Source organism: Gobius niger (assembly GCF_951799975.1).
Source record: "Gobius niger genome assembly, chromosome: 6".
Lineage (NCBI taxonomy): Eukaryota > Metazoa > Chordata > Actinopteri > Gobiiformes > Gobiidae > Gobius > Gobius niger.
This window is the reverse complement of record NC_136857.1, coordinates 29,124,461-29,149,778: the sequence shown is the minus strand read 5'-3', so window position 1 is coordinate 29,149,778 and position 25,318 is coordinate 29,124,461. Positions and strand designations below refer to the sequence as shown.

At 41.1% G+C, this 25,318-nt stretch overlaps 1 protein-coding gene across 1 annotated transcript; it reads right to left on the bottom strand.

Moving 5' to 3' along the window:
* Positions 1-8,273: 8,273 nt before the first annotated feature.
* On the bottom strand, positions 8,274-24,863 carry LOC306964268 (neurexophilin-4-like). Its single transcript, XM_079558262.1, has 2 exons — positions 24,715-24,863; positions 8,274-9,925 (listed from the first exon to the last, which is right to left on the bottom strand). Exons 1-2 carry the CDS (start codon positions 24,763-24,765, stop codon positions 9,125-9,127), a joined length of 852 nt encoding a protein of 283 aa, XP_079414388.1. The 5' UTR covers positions 24,766-24,863; the 3' UTR covers positions 8,274-9,124.
* Between the last annotated feature and the right edge of the window lie 455 nt (positions 24,864-25,318).

The following is a 25,318-nucleotide window of genomic DNA, read 5'->3' as shown; positions in this document are numbered from 1 at the left end:
CTACTTTTGCGCCGCATCTGGTTAATGCTAGCCTGGCCTTAGCCATCCGTAAACTCCGGTCAATTATAATTTCCCTACATGTACGTCTGGGCTTGATCTCTGGTGGTAAAACCAGGCTAGATTTATGCCAACTCTCTTTCCATTCATTCTCAATGGTAAATATGGATGCAGTACACTGTTTGGCCACCAGCGTCAAATTGGGGGCGCTGTTTCACTCCTTTCGCAAAGTTACGGAAACACTGTTGTAGTGTCTTGGCGTTTATCAATCACAGAGCGCTGTAGCATCAACTTTCCCAGTTTTCAAATTTTAAAAGCAATGGTTGTTGACATCATAAAATAAAGTAACTATTATTTGCAGTTATATGTGCATCACACTTCATATTGCCGTGTTTGGCCGACGACCCACAGGAACTTTTTAATGTTGGCCCTCGGAGAGGGCCAACATTAAAAAACCAACACAAAAGGTTTGGGCACCCCTGTCTTAAAGAATCAAAAATGTTTCAAGGGAAAGTCCATCAGAGCAAGGAACGTCTGGAGCCTGTCCCTATGTCCTTGTATGTCATTGGACTGTTATTATACTGACATACAGTCTATGGTTCTGAGTCAATGCATCATCACATTACCACCTATTGCTCAGGAGTGTGCATTTTCAAGGGTTTTAAAATGAATAAAACCCCAATTTACTTTTTACTTTAAAGTGTTTATAGACATGTAGAGGAGTAAAAGTAAAACAATCTCAAAAAACTACTGTCAGTCATAGTGTCTGCCCAGGAAGGCCTCAGCATTTGTTTTCCGTTTTGATGTTCCTTGTAGCACTGTATACTGTATGACTCTGCATGTGTGCATTATTCATGAGGCTGTGTGTCTACCTGTGTCCTGGCAGACCTCACATTTGTTGTTGCGTCGGGGGCACCGTGAGCAGAAGTCCTGTCATCACAAATACATTCACATAAACAATGTACAGCACGAATCTCTGGACATTTCTCTCTTAAACAGTGAGTCGTTCTACACCGTTTTAATCCCTATCATTCTTATTTTATAAGTGACTCTAGTGTCGAATGCTTTTAGTAAACATATTGTGGCTACAAACATTGATATTTTCAGTAATGTATATTAAACAAAATCCTCTGAAAAAAAACTTCTTCATTCCTTTTTCTGCTGATAAAGCATATATGATGATTTTAAAGTACTACATGCTGTTCCCTCTTCATTTTACGTCCTTTTGGTGTAAACTAGTATATATTTTGCAGGCTAAAGCAGTGTGTGTAGTACTGCCCCCTCATGGCTAAAAACATATGGAATTTGGATTTCATGAACCTCTACTTTTACAAAAAAAGCACTCGGCTTCTTCTTCTCCGATCACGCTCAGCGAAAGAGGAATCGGGAGTGTACGTTTTCTGTCCTACATTCTTAAAGCATCAGGCACATGTGTCATTAGCACTTAGCGTTAGCACCGTAGAGATATCAGGTACTGGGCCGCGCGGTGTGAGTGTTTTCTGTGTATATTTGACACTGTTCGCAGAAGTTTTTCGTGCCACTGACTGCACCCCCTCGGCGCCCCTCTCGATTCCCTCCTTAGATCGCCGACCCACTTCAGTGACAATCACAAACTGCAAATGTGGCCGGAGTTTGGTCTTTAGTTACTCTTAAAGGGATCTGAAATATCCCTTTATGACATAGGTCCTCACTTCCTAGTTATCCAGAGTGTTATTGATTTCTAGAGATATACATATTTTTTTTATTCATGCAGACCTTATATTTGAAGAGTTTAGTGGTGCTAGGCTAGCGCATGTCAATGGTAACTAGTAGCCTGCATTAAAAACCTCTTCAAAATCATAGGGTCGTCCTCCAAACGTTGCCATATTTGATTTGTAGAAAGCTTCTTTGTGAATTCCAAGTGTAGTAATGTCAACAAACTAGATCTGGTAACCTAGCAGATCACTCCGCCGCTGCGTAGCTTACAACCAGGAAGCTGATGCTGCTCAAATATAAGTTCTTTTAAATGCAAAATGGTAATATTTACAAAAAATATTCAGTCAACACAGAAATTTATATGGGTAGTCAGGTGTTATAAGTGATGTGCCTCAGGTGTACTGTGCTTGGGTCAGACTGTTTTTAATGCAGACTACTAGTTACTCTAGACATGTGCTAGCCTAGCATTAGCCTAGCACAACTAAACTCTTCACATATAAGGACTGCATGAATTAAGCAACAACAACGATAACAACAATAATCTCCAGAAATCAACAACATTCTGGATAACTAGGAAATTAGGCCCTATGTCAAAAATCCTGAAATATCCCTTTAAAGCAGTACAAACGCTTGCCCCTTGAGGCCATAAATGCCACTGCAGGTGTCATAGCAAGTTGCGATTGTTAACTCATTAATTGTCCATGAGAGTAAATACTACGCAGACAGAAAAGGCGAAGAGAGAGAGGGATATTCTACATCCAACTACACAATGGAAATATTTTTTTTCACTCAAACTCGGCTGTAAATACTGTTTAAAGTGGCGCTAGCCCGCAGTTAGCTTTGCCCGTTGGCCTGTTAGCTACTTCTTCGTGATTCTATACATTTGTTCAGTGGCGACGTCACAGCTCTACTGCCGGGTCCGCATAGACCGGCAGTAGAGACAATCAATATTTCTGAAACTCAGCAGAGAGTTACTGAACATACTTATTTCTCAGACTCATTCGCCCAAAATGCCGCACCTACTGCTAAAAAAGTATTATTTACTAAAGTCGTTACTTCCGGGTTTAGCGTCGCTACTGCGCCGACTCTGACGTTAGCATTGTTCTAAGCTAAACCTGGAAGTAACAGCTTTAGTAAATATTACTTTTTTAGCAGTAGGTGTGGCATTTTTGGCGAATGAGTCTGATAAATAAGTAGGTTCAGTAACTCTCTGCTGAGTTTCAGAAATATTGATTGTTGTTTTTTTTCAATGTTTTTTTTCTTGCATATTTGCCTGTCTGCTAGGACCCGGAAGTGGAAGTCGTGACATATTAGTGTGCATTGGTTGCTCCGGTCTGGTGGCAGTCAAGTTGCAATTGACTCTGTGCATAACCTCAAATCATAACAACGCTGCCCAAGAAGTGACTTCCTGCTTTGATCCGGCACACCAAAATCAAAGCAGTTCATTTGTTCAACTTTCTTTCTGCCTATTAACAGACAAAACACTTAAAATGTGTGTGTTTAATTATATTCTTGTAAAGTTGCAAGTACCTGCTGAACTAATCAATGAGACGAGCTGTGTGCTTTTATTTTGGCGGGCTGGATCGAAACAGGAAGTTTCTGGCCAGAGACAATAGGGGGAGATGAACGACCCTCCAATGATCCCATTAACACTTGTATCACCCCCCAGAGGGACTACGAAAATGATTTATTAAGGTAAACAAGTTACTGCTTTAAGTACAACGATGGAAACTTTGGAGTCTGTAGGAGCTCCTAAAGTGGAGATGTTTGTTGCAAGAGTGGAATGAAAGCCTCATTTTGAGAAAACGGGCTGAAAGATTTGCAATGTTTGCACATGCGCCTTTATTTTTCCGCTTTGACTTTTGTTTTTGCGCTTTTAGAGCTTGTTTCTGGCGTTTAATTCTCTGTCTGCGACTTGCCTTTCCAGTTCATCCTGTCAAAGCCCAATAATAATCATATAAAAATATCAATAACTCCTCACATATCCTCTGCCACGATCGCCTTGGTCCAATAAAAATCCTCGTAAAGTCACAAAGACGACCCCCTTTCCACGTTCCACGACTCACTCTTGCCCCATAAACCATCAAGGACGGGCGCGCAAATCCTCTTCATATCACGCCGTTATGTCTTTAGTGTCCGCGATGGCACCCGTGGCGTCTTTTTTAGCGGCAAATGTTTTTCTTTCATCATCACATAAAAGAGGGGGGGGACGGTGGGCTGTTTGAATAATGCGCTTTTTGAAGTCGCTTTAAATAAAAGGTTTGGGGAAAAGCCTTGGCCGTGCAAACTGGTTATCAAGGCTGCAGTGCGTGCGGTTGCATAAGGGGAGGTTTTGTTGGCCTAATACAAAAGCATTATGTGTCTAGAGTAAACAGCGCTTTCATCTTATTCAAAAAGGTTTCAATAGGCCGCCAGTAAATTGGAGGTAAGTCGACTTTGGGTTGTTGTTGTTGTTTTCGGGGACAAGCTAAAATGTGCTGTAATAGGGTAATCAAAACTGTCTGTCAAACTTATACGGCTAAGTGGATTAAACGCTGTGCTGAGCGAAATGTAAAAAAAGGGATGTGTATGCGGTATTGGCAGGGGTGGCCAGTAGGAAATACAAAACTTTATTTCCAGTACATTTAAATAAAGACTCCAAAGTAATAAATGAACATGGCCATGTTTTTAAAAGCCTTACAATGCACACTCCAGAACAGCGGGTGGCGCTATGCAGGTGTTCTGTCAATTCCACAGACACGCCACAAGGAAGAAGGTTTGTCCCCGTCGTGTTGCCGTACACAGGGGGGATTCGGGCGGGATATTAATGTGTTTTTGAGCTGGGAATGTAGTTTCCTGGCACTTATGTTTTTAATTTGAATAGTTCAATGTTTTTCTACACCTAAGCAAAAATATGACGGGGAAACATTTACTTGATCAGTAGTATCTGTACTATTTCTCAAGTATTTTTATTTCTATTTTGCAACCGAGCAAAAGTGCAGACAAAGATTTCCTTTTCCTTTGCTTTCCTCATTCTCTTGTGTTTTGTTTAGTCGACGTTTGCAACTGCAGATACACCAACTTGACTTGGTGCTGCATTTTATCTGAGGGGAATTTGGCATGTTTTCGTTCATACATTTAAATGCTCTTTTAACTCGAGTTACTTGAATTGTACTGACTAATATATTCTCTATTTTGTGTAAGTAATATGTTATATTCATTATTAATTACTGAAAAAAGTTATATATTTTTGTAACTGGTTACTTTTGTAATACGTTGCCCCCAACACTGATTATGGAAGAATTCACAGCACAACTAAGACTCAAAAAAGATGCATTTACACGGAAGTGGTCACTCGACAAATGTTGGTTTGATTTAGATGGGCATTTGTAAAGGAAATTTCTGTTTTTAAGTTTTGGAGTGCAATGTTATTGTAATAATAAGGAAACTGATCCTGCTTTCATGTGCTCTCGTAGTTATGGTATATACCACTGGCCAAGTGGGAAATTGCACATGAACGCCGCCTCATCTTATATTTTCCACTGGGAAACTGGGAGATCATTTTGATGCCTGAGATCCCGAGATGAGAAAACCTTTGACCTTTAACACAACAGAGAGCAGCGGTAAAAACACATTTTTATGTCTTTTAGCTGATTATTAAACCAATACAATGCATTTAGCTAATTAGCTTATTCAATGTCTTTTGCCACTTATCGTAAGAAAAGAAAACTTTTTTTTTCCTCGATCAAAGCAGATACAAAGTCGCAGTAGTTAATTGGTTTGTAGACGACCTCATGCAGATGTATTTGTTTATAGTATATTGGTGTTTTTTTTTAATGTTTCACTTTACTACGACACAAAAGCATTTGAACACAGTGGACTTGAAATTTCACAACTGGAACTCTTCCCACTTCAAAACTGGAAAGGATCATCTTTATCAAAGCACATGAAGGCAGCATAAACTACAGTTTATCTGATTTAAATGAGATGTCAGCAAAAAAAAAATAAATAGACAATCAGATAATTTTCATTGTCTTGGCTGCAAAATAAGAAATAACCCAGTCCTTTTGACAACTCTGAAAACCTATAGCACATGAGTACTGACTTACCACTGAGTATTTGCATAGACTTAAAGGGATACAGAGTTTAAAAATGTTAAAAATATGTATTTTCCTCCCCCTATATGTTCCAGCAATGTCCTACTGTGTAGAATGAGCCCAGACCTGTTCACCACAACTGCCTCTAAAATCCTGCACTGTCACTCAAAAAGTAATTTTGAAGCTGCTAACAGGAAGTGACATAGATAGAGCTAAGGTTCCAGAGCACTGACATAACATGGTTGGCACGGCAAGTTTAAAATTGTTTGCCTCTATGTCACTTCCTGTCAGTGTCCGATTAGGAATTGAAACTATAAACATCACAAACTAAAGAAAACTGAATAACATTTTTAGCAAAATCTTCAATATAGTTGTGCTAACAAGCAAAAAAATGTGTCTAATGTGTCATATGCACTTTAACACTGTGTCAGACCAATTTTGGTGGCCCTCAGGTTACTAGTTGAATCTGTTACATTTTTGTAACTCAACTACGCCACGCTGTGTCCGTCGTGTGTGTTGATGTGTGGCTAAGATCAGCATCACATGACCTGAAGTCACATTGGCAATGGTACATTTCATCCATCCATTTTCTTCCACTTGTCTGTTTCCGGGTCGTCACATTGCACCAGCCCCTTATGGCTCCTCCTGCAGGTGGTGGGTCCACGGCAGGATGGCCTCACGGTTAACCGGGCCTGTTGCTCTCATCAGGGGCTTCTGAACCGCTCTTTGTCACCCGGGTCTGTTTGCTCAGGGACACCCTACTAGGGGCACTTAAAATTTCCAACAATGCATCTTTAAAAGTGTGAAATGAATGAATGAAGGAAAGAAAATGGTCACAGACACTGTTTTACTCACACGTTGCATATTCTTCATGAATTAACCACTTAAAAATAATCCATTACGATTTACAGTGGCTTTATCTCCGTTGTTGTTGGTAAATGACAATAGCTTCCTCTCTTAGGCAAAAAGTCAATAATCCAAGCCGTTTTCTTCATTCATGTTAAATCCATGTTAAACAAAACTGATCTGACTAGTATTTAGTCATTAATATTAAACTGTCACTTGACTTTGGTCTGTCTTCATTGCTGTAATTCCAGTTCTACAATAAAAATGACCAAAGTCAACATGGATTTTTAGATTTATTTATGTTGCATTAACTAGTCTTTGCCTCAGAGGGGAAGCAATGTTTCATATATGCTGAGTAAGAAGCTATACTTTCCACTATTTAAGTGGTTTATTAATGAAAAACATGCAAAATGTGATTAAAACAGCCTTTCTGATTCTGTGCAATGGGGTACTCTGCTATGTGGGGTAAAAATGGAGATCAATAGCGGTCTTTATCTTGCTTTTGTTATGAGGTGAATAATATATAAAACAATGGGATCATAAATTCCTCCACGCCACAGCCCGCTCACAACATGTCCATGAGTCACCAGCAGAGACTACAGGGAGTCATCTCGAATGTTTATTCGTCCAGATGGAGTTTCCTTTGTCAAAGTGGTACGAAGTGTTCCAAGAAAAAGTAACCTTCCCCTTTAGTGACTCCTCAGCTGACTAACACCGGTTACAGAAGTGAAGACTGCAGCGGAATTGAAAAGTCCCATATTCGATATATATATATTTTTTAACAACTTCTAGACGTCTATTTGTTTACCAAGTCACAGTAATGTGTGTGTCACGAAAAGGCCTTAAGAACATCAGATGGTTGTTTAAGATCTCCTATGAGGAACAGCAGAGTGTGGGCTGGCATTCTGAGACAAGCTTAATGTGTATTACTTTGTCAAATTATGCGCTACAAGAGCCACTTTATTTAGATATGCTAATTAATATATTTGTCTTTATATATATTGTCAATATCGTGCTACGATTTGTGTGTTCAAAATTGTGGAAAAAAAATATCTGAAAAGTTAGATTGATTTAAATGAATGACGTGCAGAGATGGAGACAGACCATGCATGAATATTTTGTTCAGCGTTTTGTAAGAGTAGGTCACGAAACAATGAGGTGTAAAACAGTCTCTATGCAACAGTTCAATGTAGCACTTTTTCCAATATATTTCCCCTCAAAGCATGACCCAGTTTGGCTGTTGTGACTTTCAGGCCATTTATAAAGAAAAAGGGGACGTACGTACAATTTACTGTTCGCAAACAATAGAGCCGAATTCACCTGTAAAGCCTCGTGCGCAGACGAAGTAAATGCCCACCTGCTCACAGCAGCAAAAAGAAAAAAAACAAAAAAACAAATCTACAAACACTGACCCCATCACTTTTATTGGTGTGAATATCCAGTATCCCACTACATTGAATCAACTACACCACAAAACATATGAACAGCCTGTCCCGTCTCTAGTACGCTCTTAAGGCCCATACTGTGTGTGATATAATCTCAATATGAACAAAAGTAGCATTCATAATTCATTAACCTCTTAACCGAATGCATTTTCTCCAGTTTGGCTTTGCCCAAATCTAAAAGCTTCTCGAAAAAGAGTCAAATAACGCACTGGTCTAAAGGCTGTAAGCTCCAGTCGAGAAGCTTAAATTTGGGTAAAACTGGAGAAAATGTGCTTGGTTATGGCGGGGGTTAAGAGTTTAATACATGATGATGTTGCCAGTTCTCCACCCAGTCATTCTCCCGTCTACGGTATCCAAGTGTTACTCGACGGTCAAAGATGCTTTGTTTAGAAGTTAGTTTATAATTTAGCATAGAGTATTAAAGTTTGAACATGAGAACTGCAAGTGACATCTTCTTCAGGCTTTAGTCAGAAAATCCAAGTAGTTTTGGCATTGCGGCAGAGATCCAGTGAGAGACTCACTCAGTCCAATAGTTTGAAAACGTGTGTAAGTCCTTATGTCCGCGAGAGGATCCTTAGTCAGCAAAGTCTCACTTTGTATAGCTCTACAGGAACTCTTCCGTCTAAGTCTGGAAAAAGATATTCATACCACGACTTGTTCTCGGTTTCATAAATCCAAAGTGCTCATTTGGCTCGCTATATTCACATAGAACTCGCGAGTTCTAATGATTGCATTTAGCAAGAAGAAAAGAAGATGGAGGATTTAGAATGTTTTCAAAGAAGAGTCGGAAAAAGGCAAAAAAAAGTCTTGAAATGTTCTTTTCATGAACAATGTTGCGTTGTGTACAACTGCTGAATTATTGGCATATATTTCTTGGTGTCTGCACTTATTTTTAAAGATAATTTGCATATTGTACTGTCTTGATCCAGTCATTTGACCATTTCACATTTGCTTACTTGTTCATTCTCTCCTACTCAACACTAAATAAGTTACAAACGTTGCAATCACACAATTAAAAATCCATCAAGTTCTGGGAAAAGCGACTTGGGTTTGGTCTCCCACTCTCTATCCAAAGTGCTGCTGACTTTGCTCGGTCTGGTGGTTGTGATCCGGACACACCTTCTGCACCAGCCTGTAGTCCGTGCCGGTGAAGGCGATGAAGATACATATGACTTTGAAGGGTTTGGCGCAGATCCACGCCGCCTGCGACTGGGTGTTCTCTGAGTAGCACGTCTGCCCCGGATCGTAGAGACACGGTTTGGTTTTCTTGGACCTGTTCGTCCTCTGGTACTCTATTCGGCAGTTCAGCTCGGTGACCATCATCAAATCTTTCTGTTCCAACGGCGGCATGCTCGTCGACTGCGGCGCGCTCGAAGCCGGCGAAATCACGTCCGGAGGCAAGACGGAATTCTTGGTCGGAGGCTCGTTCAGCACCGCCCACCCCACGGCTTTGGACGGCGGGACAATGCTCACCGAGATGTTGCCCAGTCGCGAGGAATTGTGACGGAAGTAAACGCTGAACGTGCCGTTGATGTGGTCCACGATCTTCCCGGTCACCAAGAGGCTGAACTTGAGCGTCTTGACGTTGAAGTAAAAGTCGCCCCATCCCAGAATCTTCTTGGCTTTCTGGGAGGTCTTGGCGGGGGGTTTGGCTTTGGGAGGCTGTGCGCGGTACAGGTACTGGTCTTGAGCTTGGGAGAAGTTCTGTGGCCAGCCGTAAGGGCCGAGCGAGCTATACGCGGGGGTCTTGTGCTTGGAGGAGATGATCTGGAGGTCTTTGGAGAGGTGCTTGACTTTGAGGGAGGCGCCGTCCTCGTCCCTCCTAGGCGGACTCTGGACACTCATGGGTTTGGACGCTTCTGGGACCTGTGAGAAACATGGAAAAGATTTGAATGAATATGAAAATCGTCTGGAAATACTATATTGCCAAAAGTGTTCGGACACCTGCCTTGACTTTCATATGAACTATTAACATCCCATCCTTTACCAAGTGCATTTTCTCTGTGATCTTCGTATCAGTATTACCCAAATCTAAAAATTTGCAGCCTACCGGCCAGTGTAACACCTCCTTTGAAACATAAGACCAACAAAACACATCTAAATGGATCTTTTTCCTTGCGTTGTTGGTGTGTTGTCACTTTTTTGACTTTTTTGTTGTGTTTCGCGTTTTTGTCACTTTTAATCACTATTTTTATTCACATTTTTGTTGCCCTTTTGCAGCATTTTCAGCCTTGTTTTTGTCTTGTTTTTTGTTGCTATTTTGACACTTTTTTCAAGAAGCTTTTAGGTTTGGGTTAAGCCAAACTGAAGAAAATGTGCTCAGTTCAGGCGGGTGTTAAGTGGTTAATATGACTTTAGACTTTAGACTTAGACTTTAGACTTTGAACTTTAGACTTAGACTTTAGACTTTAGACTTTAGACTCAGACTTTAGACTTTGAACTTTAGACTTAGACTTTGAACTTTAGACTTAGACTTTGAACTTTAGACTTAGACTTTAGACTTAGACTTTGAACTTTAGACTTAGACTTTAGACTTAGACTTTGAACTTTAGACTTAGACTTTAGACTTAGACTTAGACTTTAGACTTTAGACTTAGACTTTGAACTTTAGACTTAGACTTTAGACTTTAGACTTAGACTTTGAACTTTAGACTTAGACTTTAGACTTAGACTTAGACTTTAGACTTAGACTTTGAACTTTAGACTTAGACTTTAGACTTAGACTTAGACTTTAGACTTTAGACTTAGACTTTGAACTTTAGACTTAGACTTTAGACTTTGAACTTTAGACTAAGACTTTAGACTTTAGACTTAGACTTTAGACTTAGACTTTGAACTTTAGACTTAGACTTAGACTTTAGACTTTGAACTTCAGACTAAGACTTTAGACTTTAGACTTAGACTTTAGACTTAGACCTTGGACTTTGAACTTTAGACTTAGACTTTAGACTTAGACTTTAGACTTTGAGCTTTAGACTTAGACTTAAGACTTAGACTTTAGACTTTGAGCTTTAGACTTAGACTTAAGACTTAGGGCCAGATCTTGTGACTGGCGCAGTCCGTGCGCAACTCTAAACGCAACGTGGTGCACACGCGATCTTGCATGTGGCGCAGGTTTTGCGCTAAAGGCTGCGCCATCAGGGAGAGGGCGTTATTTAAGAAAAAGAGGCCGACTAAGGCGTGGTTCATTACAAGCAGCACAATTGAAAACAAAAGCGAAATTGCCTTGAAAAGTCTGTTTGAGCGTCGGTTGCGCACGGGCTTACTTTGATAGATTAACGCACACACCCCTAACACCAAAACAACAACAGTTTTCCATAAAAAAACCACACATGCCTTCAGTTGCCACAACACCAGGTCTAATCTGCGTTTTAAGGAGACATTTCTATCGTGTGTCAGTCTTTAACTCCTGATGATGCTCCTTGTGTAGCCACAGCTCAGTCCAAATGAAAGAAGCGCATTTTACAGGGAGCATAGCAACTTTTTTTTTTTTTTTCTAATTCAGCCGCACCAAGAATCCTGCAGCTGTAGAGCAAATGTTCCATTACGCTACAGTTTTCTTGCAACTACTGAATAACTCTGCAACACCTCCGCAGCAGATATGACAGTTTCTGATCAATTAAATCCTGTACATTTCGTAACTTTGCGCATTTGAACGGTGTCCAACGCTGAGGCTGCTGCCTCTCTTCCCCCGCCCGCTCATCTTAGATCTGCAGCGAGTGCCTGCAGCAACGGAGGGACAGTTTTATTTCTTTAATATTTATTAAACATTGCGCGCTGCATCATGCATGTTACGCATTTACAGGAGAACCCCCCTCGCAACCCACCGCCTTCCGCAGGTCTGGGGAAAGCATGAGGAGGGGGCGGCACCACAACATCGCAATGCGAGTCTGTCCCGCCCTCCTGTCCTGCCCACTTTTTGCGCCAGGTATGACACTGAAGATTGCAAGGAGCGCCACCCGTCCACATTGTTTAATTTTGTGTAACTATACTTTGTAGTGTAACACTTCACGTAATCATATTTAAATAGGGAAAACGTGGAAGAGCTTGGTAGCTTCTATCTTGACCAGTTTTGGAGCTATAGAGGAGAGGGGGAGAGGCTACATGGCTAAATGCTAACGCCGTCTGCGCTGTGTTTACGTGACTGAAGGCATGGGTGAAGACCAGACAGGTCCTAAAGAACTCGTCAAAGCTAAGGTAAGAACATATCTCAGTATGTAAAAACGGTGGCCTATTCCTTTAACATTTTAACTTTTCTCACCAAAATCATATGCCCAGTGAAAGAGGACTTCCTAGTTTTCTTTGTGAGTTGAATCCAAGCAATTAGAAAAAAATGATCTACAAGAACAAACAACACAGTTAAAGGTTGATAAGAGTCAACACACACGCTGCATTTAACTTTTGCCTCTCCTCAAACTGTATTGATCAGTGATGTCTTCAATCAAGGTCGAGACACAGATTACTGCAGAGGCAAATTAAAAGGCGCTGATGGAAATATGAATGGTGAGGTCTCTGTGCGTGTGTCGGCACAGTCCTTGCCTGAAGCGCTGACCTGTTTATTGATTCATCCTCAGAACCAGACACACCAGATTATAATTATTTGAATCGATTAAGTCTAACCTTGTAAGAGAAGCTACAGTGGGACGGTCTTTCAGTCACAACAAAGGGCTTTCTGTCTTCGAGAGGACACAAACTTTACTTCCTGATGGTTGTAATAGTGGGGACATATGCAAAAAAAAACTTTAAATCATGTTATACCATGTTTCTTTAAGTTCTCGCAATTTTGACCCAGCTTTTTTAAAGTAAACAATCAGCTAGCTCGAGCTTAAGACATTTGAGACATACATATTTCTTTTTCTGAAACTCTGAAGAGGCGCCACCAAGAGCCCCCACACCTGCAGCACAGTGGAGGTGTCACAACAGGTGCTACAGGAAACACTAAAGGGGCAAATGGGGAGAAAAAGACGGATTAAATTCGCCCACTATGCTCTTCCCAGAAGATAGTGAAAGACTATTGTGGAGCGGAGGGAGCTGCGCAGAAGAAAGCGGAAGGAGGACCTGGACACATGCTCTTACACAGGGACAGAGGAGCACTGAAGGCAGTACTCCGGTTTACCTCTAAAAACATGCGAGTCAGGTTGGCCCACGATGGCTCAGGACTAAACCGACACCTGAACACAATTTCAATATACAATGGTACAATGACACGAATAATAATACATTAAGAACTACTTACTTGATGATACTTGGTTTAAGATACCAATACCTGAACAATACTTTTTTAATACCTATGTTAAAATATTTGTCATCTTGAACCAGAAAACAGCAATAATGTTTATTGCTAATAATTTATTCCAGACTATTTCTTCTTAATTCGGTATCATTTATAAGAGGTGAAACAACCAAGTAACTTCCTTTAATACTCTACCTGGTAACCACATTTTCAAGCACCCCAAGGCTATTAAGCCCGGTCGCCTCATAACAAGAAGGTTTAGGGTGGGGTTTCTGGACCAGTACTCATCCCCATTGGTAGAAGTCTTTTTTTTTAAATTTTATTGACCTATAAATTTATTGACCCCATGCACCAGCTGCAAGAACAAGCCCACCTGACCCTCTGTGGAGGGTCAGGTGGGCTACCTGACCCTTCACAGAGACAAGTGAGGGGAAACAGCTGAGTTCTAGTTAAAATAGAGGTTTTGAGTCCAAGGCTGGACATGGAGGTGCGCTTTTTCTAGTGTTGCAAAGAAAGTACAATAACAACTCAAATTGTTTTGTCTTGTCATGTCATATGAGCGCAGGACCACTAAATCAGAGTCCTTTTAGGTTTAGCTATTAGACCTGGTAACCATAAGTGTGCGACACTCTGCTTTCTTAATGATCAACTTAAAGGAACAGGCCACCATTTTTTCCATACGAGTTGATGCATACCTTTCTGGTCTTTGTGCGTGCCCTCAGTCATGCAAAACAATCAAAGATGTTGTTAGTATTTGGCCTCTCCCAATGTATTCCTATAGCTCCAAACGGGGTGAAGTTGGAAGCGACCACGCTCTTCCACGGGCACAAAGACCAGACAGGTACGTATCAACTCGTGTCAGCTCAGGTAAGAACATATCTCAGTATGTGAACTATTCCTTTAAGACCCTGAACAACAGTAAGTGAAGTTACAGTCAGGTCTGAGGAGAGATATGCCGCTCGTGTTTTTCACTGATAAAAAAAAAAAAAAGTTTCTGCTCATGAGCTTCAATTAACAGTTTAGGGGAGGCCGGATAGAAGGTTTATGCACAACTGCAGCATCTGGAGGGTCCTACACCTTGATGTTCAGGAGACTCCAGAGGCACCAGCAGCTTCAAATACCTGTATGCTGCTTTGTAGCATCTGTTCTCTTAATCTGATGTGTTTGACTGGCAGAAACCGTCCTCATTGTGCCTTTATCTGCACAAACCCGTGTGTGTCTGAATCATCCACAAATCTCTTAACAGTATGATGATTACTCTTAATTAAAGATTTTCATTCCCATATTGCTTGAAAATGATGATCTGCTTAATAATGTGGAACGTCCTTTATCAGTAGTTTTTCCCTTAACTGGGCTTAACCTGAAAACTAATCATCACAGGCGTCTGAGATTGATGTCAGTGATTCAAAGAGCCCTGAAACACAAAACCATCCATGAGTTTCATGAGTTTCTACCTTCATGGCACTAAAAAACCATTTGCATAATAATTCATTTGTTTGAGGATAAAGGTTTGGGTAATTCAGACCTGGTCGCAGTACATAGAAAATGTCTGGAAAGTCAAACCCATTAATCTAAACTACAAAGCAGGAAATAATACTCAAATGTCCAAAAGTAGTTTTGTGTGCCCGAATTAGTCATGATGTTTTCCCTCTTTCTAAACCAGCTTTAAAAAGCGATTAAGCTCCATTACCATATTTCTTTAATAACCGAACCTTTCCCCTGTTCTTAATCCACTTACCGTCCACATCTTTTTCGGCGCGGCTTTAGGATTACTCGGTATAAATTAATGAGAGCTCTGGTTCCCGGCCCTGTCACCATGTCAGGTTATTATTTCTGAGGAGGAATAATTCACGACCGTCACTGCCTCCCAGCTCAGCCACACTCGGTGTCCATCATCTGCGCCGCTCATCACCGGGGCTCTGTCTTTGCCCACAAAACGGAACGCACCTTTTTAAAGGCATTTGATCGGAGCCCGTGGTGCGAGTAATGTCGTTAAGAGGAACATGTTTTTGCCCAACTAATCGCGCAAATAAACAGATGTAAGTTTTGTACGGCGCAGGCTGCCGTTCAATGTTAAATTTAGGAGCCTTTTTTTTTTGGGACAAGTTGTACAGTGACAGCCCGAGGCACAGGGAGAGAATCAAATGTCAGAAAGAGAAACAAAAGTTTGGAGGGTCTATAATATGCAAAAACAGGCTGGAATGTGCTCACCTAATGAGCTCAACGATGAGTGATCCAATGGCAATGCTAACAACTTCTGTACGCTGCCTGACCAAACAAAAACAAGCTCCTGCAGTGTCCATAGGTCTAGAGTTGCATTTGTTTTTTTTCACCAATATCTTGTATTGATGATGGGAGAGTGGAGCCACTGTGCAAAGCCTTCTCCAGCACATCCTAAAGACTCTCAATGGGGTTAAGATCTGGACTCTGTGGAGGTCAATCCATCTCATGCTCCCTGAACCACTCTTTCACACTGTGAGCCTGATGATTCCTGGCATTGTCATCTTGGAATATGCTCACGCCATCAGGGAAGAAGAGGCCCATTGATCAGGGTAATCCTTTTGGCGCCTTAAGCAGAAATGCCCACTCTTAATAATGCATTGGTTTTATATGGTGCTTTTCTGGACACTCAAAGATGCTTTACATTGCACTATTCGTTCACTCCATACTCGGTGGTGGTAAGCTACTATTGTAGCCACAGCTGCCCTGGGGTAGACTGACGGAAGCGAGGCAACCAGTCTGCGCCATCGGCCCCTCCGACAACCACCAACCACTCACTCACTCACTCACTCACTCACTCACTCACTCACTCACTCACTCACTCACTCACTCACTCACTCACTCACTCACTCACTCACTCACTCACTCGCGCTGTGATTGGTCCAGTGCAGCCTTCCCCAAGGTCTGGGACATCAGGGCCCCCTGATTATCTGATAATCCCTCAGTGGCTCCTAAACAAAAATATATTTACTCTATTCAAAGGAATTACATAAAACATCTATGACTGTGTGTTAAATACTGGTTAAAATGTTACAAATATGTACATTTCATTTCAAAATAATTATTGTCAATGTAGATATGGAGGCCCCTTGCAGTGCCTCAGTGCTTCACTTTAAGAACCACTGGTCTAAGATAAAATAAGATAAGCCTTTATTGATCTCACAATGGAGAAATTCACTTGGGTATCACTTTATTTGACAGTACCCTTGATACATTGTATGTAACTAAATTTAGTACAATGTAATGTGCTTTGTAACAATGTGTAACAACTTGTACCTATGGGTTAGATACAATATGGAATCATATGTATTAGTAGTTTGTAGGTGCATAATGTAATAGGACAGAACCCTAACCTTAAGCCCTAACCCTCAGGGTCTTATGTACTATTACATTATGTATCTACAAAGTATTAATACAAGTTATTCCATTGTTTATCTAACCCATAGGTACAAGTTGTCACAGATTGTTACAGAGCACATTACATTGTACTAAATGTAGTTAGGTACAATGTATCAAGGAACTGTAAAAAAAAAAGTGACACTTTTATAGAAATATCTTATATACTGATTAGAGTTACCGGCTGGTCAGCAAATCAGCTGGATAAGAGAAGGAGAGCTTTTCTACTGTTTTCTACATTTTTTTTCCAGTTCGGCTTTACCCAAATCTAAATGGTTCGTTTAAAAAAGTGTGAAAATAGCAACGACAACGAGGATCATCTCGTATTGTTCACGATACAACAAAGACAGCAACAAAAGAGCAACAAAAATGTGCCGGAAAAGCAACAACAACAAAAGAAAAAGAAAACACACTAAAACACGACTAAAAAAATCACAAATGAAACACAACAAAAAAGCATGATAAAGCAAGGGAAATGATGAAGAAAAGACAAAAACAAGACAAAAAAGATGAAAACACAACAAAAATGTGACAAAAACATGTTACTAATCCGTTATTCTCTCCCTTCGTCAGGTGTTCGTCGAGGAGTGGGCGATAACAAGCATTTTCTTTTTTAATGCTGCAGTTTCTAATGAATAACTTTCAGAAGTACTTTTAATTAAGCCACGTTTTACTGTCATGTTGCACCTTAAATATATCAGCACGTATGTCACCTCCAATGGCGCTTTCTGTTCACAGATCGTTCCCTCGGGTGAACTCCCTCTGCGCTGATTTTCCAACTCATGTAATTGGAAACTGAAAGACAAATGGAGAGTTTTCAAATTGTTTTTGAACCAAGGGTGTCAATGTGACGTCAGGATGGACTCGAGCGTTTAAAGCAGCATGGAAGAGAGGGTGAGTCGTATTGGTTGTTGTTAAAGGCACAGGCCACCGTTTGTACATACTGAGATATGTTCGAGACGAGTTGATGTGTCTGGTCTTTGTGCCTGTGCTCAGTCACGCAAATGTTGTTAGCATTTAGCCTCTCCCAGCATAGTCCTATAGCTCCAAACTGGGGTGAAGTTAGCAGCTACCAAGCTCTCCCACGTTTTCCATGTCTAAAAACAGTTACGGGAAACGTTACACGATCCAAGTCGAGATCCACAAATTTAAACATGTCGATTTCTAAGCGGATAAAAAGGGGAACTATGTTGTGAGGCGCAATAACACCTTAGGAGCACTTCGACGTCCGCGCAGTAATATATAATTTTACTGTGCGGACGTCGAAGTGCTCCTAAGGTGTTATTGCGCCTCACAATATAGTGCCCTTTATAATCGCCCCGTGAGGCGACACAAGCTGAGCTTGGTCTGAATACAGTCCATTTTACATGTCTTAGTTATGAAGAGAGCATTAAAACAATTTTCTCATGGTTTTTGAGTAAAATCTCTGACCTAATGAAACTACAGACATGGCGTGTTTTTGCCTAAATGCGGCGTATGGAATGAGGTTCATAAACAGACTTCAGCTTTTAATCTAAAGATCAATCAACATGAAACAAAAAGTGTTGTTATACCCACAATCCATTCTCTAAGTATTAGTGAAAGATCGCAGGACTAGACGATATCCACAGAGGTTAAGTGGAGACGACTTGGGTCAGAAAACTCTTTGCGGTGCCATTTTCAGTCATACGTTTATTTTGAGCAGCTAATCGCAGCTCGCAGTTTTGTCTCAGCCGTGACAGCTCGTGTTCCCACATAGCTTACATCGCTAAAGTTCATAAAAAGTAGACTAGAGTGAACGGTCTGAACAGAAATCCCTCCCATCCTTCAAGCAAAGGCTCATGGGCGGAGGATGATACAAACTTGTTTTGGACAATGTTGAATTACAATGTTTCTGTCAAAAATAATAAGTGAATAGCCATCCAAACGTGTTTTTTATGGAACATTTTGTCAGGCAAAGGCCACAAGCTGGCCCTGTCGTGTAGCTACAGTCTGAAGATGCTCAGCTTCATATCAGTCTGTCAACCTTCAAGGTGAGGTTTGTCTAGCCATTGTGTCTCTCCTTTGAGAGTGTTTTATATCACCACAGTGGATGGTGTAACAGGTTCAGTTCTTACTGTATGACTTCAGCATCATGCTGAGGATAACACTGCAGAAACGTTTGTGACAGAGTACAGCTGTGATATGTTCCTGTTACAAAACTAATCTGAGAAATGTAGAGGTGGGAAGGTTGAATGAACGACACAGGGTCTGCCTCTGGCCACAGCAGTAGACAGTGGTACATAGTTCATATCAGAGCTGTGTTTTCCTAACTTTCCTTTGCATTGAGATCATCTGACTCTGAATGACTTTTGGCTTAACAGAGACATTGTGCTGTTTTGTGGCATTGATTACTGGTTGCGTGGGAGGCCTCTCCATTGAAATTCTTTTTTCAATTTATTGTACTGTGATTTTAGTATAAAACAAATAGGAACCATGGGACTTCGAACTAGACTTGAACTTTCAGGTCAGAGATTTGTGACTCTCTGTAAGGGAGAGCCAGGAGGGTATATGTCCACTTTATCACAGGACAGTCCATTATCAGCGTATACTCTCTTCACTTAAAGTCGGCTGTTTATGATTCATGTTTGGTATAATAAATGCTTATCTAATGCACAAAATGGTGGCGTCATATGCTTATGTGGAGCTGAGGAAGTGGAGAAGCTTATTCTAATCTCTGGAGTGGCCTGCTGTTCTGTCGCTAAACATTCATATAAATCCACTTGAGTCTAGTCATTAGCGAGGCATGTGAGGTTAACCGGCTGCACTGGTTATGAGGAAAAGAGATTTCTCCAACACAGACTTAAGTTTGCAGTTTTTGTGATACTAAATTACCAACATTACGTAATGCAGCCAGGGGAGACATTAGGCATCCGTTATTGTTCTTCACTCAGATCCGTGGTCGAGTGGTTAGGGCTGCATGTGACAGGTTTGAGTCCTTTTGAAAATATGACTTACCATTTAGAAGGATCACATCTGTTGTAAGTGAAGAAGTGAAGCAGCAAATTAATGAAGAAATGTTGGGCAGAAAAGGTATTTTTTATTTGAATGCACTCCTGAGCTACTGACAGGAAGTGACATAGATAACGGTAAAGTTCCATAGCAAAGACTGTTATGGATCGGAGGGAGCTGCGCAGGAGGAGGAGGAAGGAGGAGGTGACCTATGCAGGACATCACGCTCTGAAACAGGGACAAACCCAGGAGGCAGTGCACCGTTTCAGAGGAGTCAGAGGGCAGTCAGGTTTCTTCCGGATGCTACAGTTTCCCCGACCTCCAAGGTCATGCGGGTCAGGTTGACACACAGTGGCGGCGCGGGGCTCAGTGGTGGCGGCTCAGGACTAACACCTGAACATTTCGTTGTACACTTGTACAATGACAAATAAAGCACTTACTTACTTACCTACTTACTTGACTCATTTTTTATTGACATAGATACCGAGGCATCTCTGATACCGCCCATATTTGGTCATGTTTGAAAACAGTCAAGGGGGAAAACAATAAACTTTCTGTAATTATTCAAAAACTACTTTAAGGAATGCTGAATTTTTTATATAGTTTTCTACTAAATAAAGATACAAAGACATGGGGAGGAGCAAAGTGGTTCAACAGCCCATAAATACATAAATAACGGAAAATCGTGCTAATGCTGATTTGCCGTTTTTTCGCTTCTACCGAACAATCTGCTGTGAAAAAATGCCCATATGGACCCAATTTAGACTTGACTTTATTTGTATGTGATATTAAATAAGTTTATATTTCATCAGAAAATGGCTAAAAGAGTGAATGACTGTGTTTCCCAAAAGATTCAGTTTCCCCCCTCAGTGAGGCCACAACCCCTTCTATGACCCGTCTGTATAACATGGTCGGCAAATTGTTTGCCTCTATCTATGTCACTTCCTGTCAGTGTCAGGAAGTGAAACTATTAACATCACAAACTAAGGAATGATGGGACTTTTTTTTTTTTTAGCTAAATCCTTAATATTTGTAATTGTGTTGACTTTCAGCAAAAAATTGTGTATAATGTGCACTTTAAACACTGCACAGGGTGTAAACAGCAAAGAAAGATTTTCTGTTTCCTTTTAATCTGAGGAGTGGGAACAGATGGACTGTGCCTGAACATACCTGTGCCCGTTTGTTTACTTATGTGCTCTCAGGGGCCGTACTTTCTTCTTGAGCAATGATTTCAATCACATACAAATTCTACAGTCAATCAGTTGGTTTATTTTCATTCTGAATAGCAATATTATGTGAAATACAGCATAATTCCATTTTAAAGTTTATCATGCTGCACACAACTAATTTTGGAAACCTCAGGCATCCGAATTTACGTTTTATATACTGTCTATTTTGCAAAAACTGAGATTTATTTACATGTGCAACATTTCAGCATCAAGGCCTTTGTCTGTTTAAAGGTGCATTATGGAACTTTTTTATATTATTATTAGTATTTGAGCTTTCAGTGACCCAGAGTCAGCACGGCGCCTTTACTTTCCATCCCTGTGGCCTGTAGGATGCCCCAGGATCAACTGTTTGTAGGGTTTCTGGTAGGTTTTCACTGCTGATGGATCTGTGCCCATGGTTACGTATACTTTCTATCCAGAAAACCAACCAGGAACCCTAAATAGCCTGAAATCAAATTGGTCCTGGAGCATCCTGTGATTGAAAACAAAGACTCCAAGCTAACCAGCCATACAGCCACTGGGTCAAACTGAAAGGTCAAATCCGCATTGATATCAACTTTGCTTTCAGCTTTAAAAGTTGCGTAATGCACTTTGAATGCACCAGCTCCCTGAACGTTATATGAACTCAAATAGTTTTGGCGTCTGTCAAAGATACATCACCATCAAGGACTGAGTTTGTTTGTCTCCTTGTCTGGCAGCAGTGGGGATAAAAAAATGCAAGCCGCTAATGGCATGCTAACCAATCAAACTTCGTAACGTTCATTGTGTCTACTTGTGTTCTAGTATCACTTTTTAGGTTTGTTTTGCCAGACACTAAGGTTAGAGATGTTAAAGATCTTTTTCCTTGAAATGTTTCAGCCGCTATCTGCAGGCTTCTGATGACGGCCTGCAGATGGCGGCTGAAACATGTAAAGGTAAAAGATCTTTAACATCTCTAACCTTAGTGTCTGGCAAAACGAACCTATAAAGTGATGCTAACAAATCAATTGTGCAGAACTGCTCGAACCAGGCCCAGGAATTCTTTGCATTATCCAACAAAATCCAGGAAATGCATATACTCAAAACTACGCCAAGGAAGCAAGCATACTGCCGCAAGTATGTTTCTGACACTTTGAACGATGCAGTATGTCCTCTTCCTAAAGAAGCCGTAAAAGCCTAAATCACCTTCAAGCTGTGCGGTTCCTAATAAGCAAAACCAAATCTCTATAGGCGGGGAGGAAAGGTTAAACATTCCCTCCGCCTCCCACCGCGAGACAGAAATTGCCCGAGTTGAGCACAGTTGTTGTTTTGCGAGGAGGTGATTTCTCATTTCGTCATCCTGAGCGGGGAGGCAGGTGGCAGTTTAGACGTATCCTGCCGCACGCTCGCCGGTAAACAGCTCGCGGGATGTCATTATTTTCCGGGCTAACAGGTAAGCATCCTCCCTGTGCCAGTCTGCAGCTGCGCCTATAGTTCCCCAGCCCCCGAATGTGCAGCCGTGTAAAAGCGCTCTCGCCCGCTCTAATTGGGGCCCGCCGTGTGACAGCCGCGTCGTCGGGCTGGTGTCAGGATGCCAGCGCTTGCCAACCCGGGAAAAAAACGGGGCGGGAGGGACGAGGCAAACACCTGGGAAACGCTCACAACAGGCAGGGACGAGGGGCAGCGGCAGAGGCACGGGCGGGGAGAGTCATTATTCTGGACGTTTAGGAGTAATTACTGCAATAATCACCAAACGTTACTGATGAGGCACCGGCAGACATGGCCAGGTTTAAATAAACTAGTCACTGCAGGGGAAAAAAGTGAGAATTCAAATGTGGCCTTGCTTTTTGTAGTTCAAAACTCATCAACAAATCTATCAGTGAAATAAACAGACTTTAAAATGCTGGTAAGTACAGGATAAAAGGTGCAGCTCTTAGTGAGTATTTTGTATAATCACAACATGAGAAAAATGACTCTTAACTTGAACCACCTGAATCAGGCACATTTTCTCCCAAATCTAAAAGCTTCTTGAGAAAAGCGTCTAAATAGTGAGAAAAATGAGGCGAAAATGTGGACGGAAGCGTGATAAAAGAGCGACAAAAACGTGACTGGGATGAGACAAAAAAGCAATAAAAAAAAAAAAGGAAAATGTGACAGAAACGAGGGTGAAAACGAGGACGACAGCGTGACAAAAAAACGCAACAAAAGAGACATAAAAACGAGCTGAAATCAAGGATGGAAACGCAACAAAAACTTGACAAAAGAGCAAAGATGGAGTGACAAAAGAGTGACCAAAAGTGAGAAAAGGGCAATGGAAAAAGTGATGAAAATGAAAAAAGACTAAATGAAAGAGTGACCAAAAAGTGTCAAAAGAGTGAGAAAAGAGCAATGAAAAGAGCGATGAAAGAGTGACCAAAAAGTGACAAAAGAGTGACCAAAAGTGAGAAAAGAGTGACCAAAAAAGGATCAAAGTGAAATAAAAGAGTGACCAATAAGTCACAAAAGAGTGACAAAAAAGTGACAAAAGAGTGAGATAAAAGGGAGAAAAGGACAGAGTGACCAAAAGTTAGAAAAGAGCAATAAAAGAGTGACAAAAATGACATAAAGCAATGAAAGAGTGACAAAAGAGTGACCAAAAAGTGACAAAAGAGTTACCGAAAGTGAGAGAAAAAGACAAGTTACCCAAAAGTGACAAAATAGTGACCAAAAAGTGATAAAAGTGAAATGAAAGAATGACCAAAAAGTGACAGAAGAGTGAAAAAAGTGAGAAAGGGGTAAAGAATGACCAAAAGTGAGAAAAGAGCAATGAAAGAGTGACGAAAAAGTGACAAAAGAGTGACCAAAACTGAGAAAAAAGTGACAAGAGTTACCCAAAAGAGAGAAAAGAGTGACCAAAAAGTGAGAAAAGACAAATGAAAGAGTGACCAAAAAGTGACAAAAGAGTGACCAAAAACTGATTAAAGAGTGACAAAAAAGTGAGAAAAGGGCAATGAAAGTGTAATGAAGATGACAAAAGAGCATTGGAAGAGTAACCAAAAAGTGACAAAAATTCTGATTATTATTCATTTTTTTTCAAAGTGACAACAGCAATGCAGGGTAAAAGATGCGTTAGATAGGTTTTGTAGGTCTTAGCTTTCAAATGAGGCGTTGCACTGGTCCATAGGCTGTAAGCGCTCCAGTCAAGAAGCTTTTAAATTGAGAACATGCTCTGGGTTTAGGTGAAGCATTAAATCAGTGCAATAATAAAACTCCCATCTTCGGTACAGTGGATGAGGCGATATCTGTTGTCCCAGACAAAACAAAATGGCCCCAAAATTAAAAAAAGGAAAATAAATAAATAAATAAAGGAATCTTTGTCTCATGAGTCACCCCTTAACTGTTCTGTCCACATGTTAATTATAGCATCCCTGAAGACATTGGCAGGATCCTTGAGGTATAGTGGGGACCCGGGATCGCAAAATCATGTCTGGGATTCGTATCGATCAGTCGCCAGGCTTGTGCGGGGCGACTTTTCTTTTAGTTTTGGTGAGGATTCTTCTGGCCGCTCATCTTACGTTCAGATTCAGCCGCAGCAGCACAACCGTTTTATTGCACATGGATTTTTGTATAGGCTAGAAAATGGGGTCACAGTGATAATAGCTGATGATTTAAACATAAAAAAAAACCTCTTTGATTGCACATTTTCCGACTATCCACAACCCCGCTTCTCAAGAGCTGCTGCATCAACTTGCAAATCCATAAAGTCTTCACTAACTAACTGTATTTTTTGACGCCCCTCGACCACACGCACAAGTCCACGAAAAAATGCAACGGAATGGATAACCATGTTCGGCATAAGCACGTAAAGAAGCAAAAACAGTGGGACTCACCGCTAACGGCAGCAGACACAGGCACAGGACGCACAGGCACGGGATCCTCATTTTTCTTTTCGCAGAAGCAGCAGCAGCAAAAGCAGAAGAGAGGCTGACAACTGTCTCCACTCCACTGGGAAGTCGAAAGGTGGCTTCTGGTTGGAACGGCACTATCCTCCTACTACTCCCTCTCCTTTCCTTCTCCTCTCCTCCTCCGTCCTCTCTCTCCTCCATGTCTCCCTCGCGCAGGAAAGTACGCGCTATTTCAGAATATGTCGCGGTAACAAAGCAGCCAGGTGTAGGAGATAATCACTACGTTTAAACTAGAATTATTCGCAATTTCCCCCAACGCACTTGGCCGCTCATACATTTATTTCCTCCTCATTTTTGTCAAAGTCGTTTGTGAACTAAAATTAGACTGGAACTAAATAATGAGTCATTAATGAGGCTTAAACGATGACCAAAGCCTCCAGATATTTCATAAAAAAGTTTAAAAAAATCTAGTGAAAAAGAAGGAACTTAAGAATGTGCTGAACTCACTTTATACCGACACGTTCCTATAGGCAAGCTGGCTGAAGTGTCGTGCACAAGGACACAACAATAGTATTCAGTGCTGGAAATC

What these genes read in the sequence shown, in the direction of transcription:
- LOC306964268 (XM_079558262.1), bottom strand. Translation starts at nt 24,765, where the DNA reads ATGAGGATCCCGTGCCTGTGCGTCCTGTGCCTGTGTCTGCTGCCGTTA. An exon ending in TGTGTCTGCTGCCGTTAGCG is followed by an intron (nt 9,926 to 24,714) that starts GTGAGTCCCACT and finishes TGTTTCTCACAG; the next exon opens with GTCCCAGAAGCGTCCAAACC.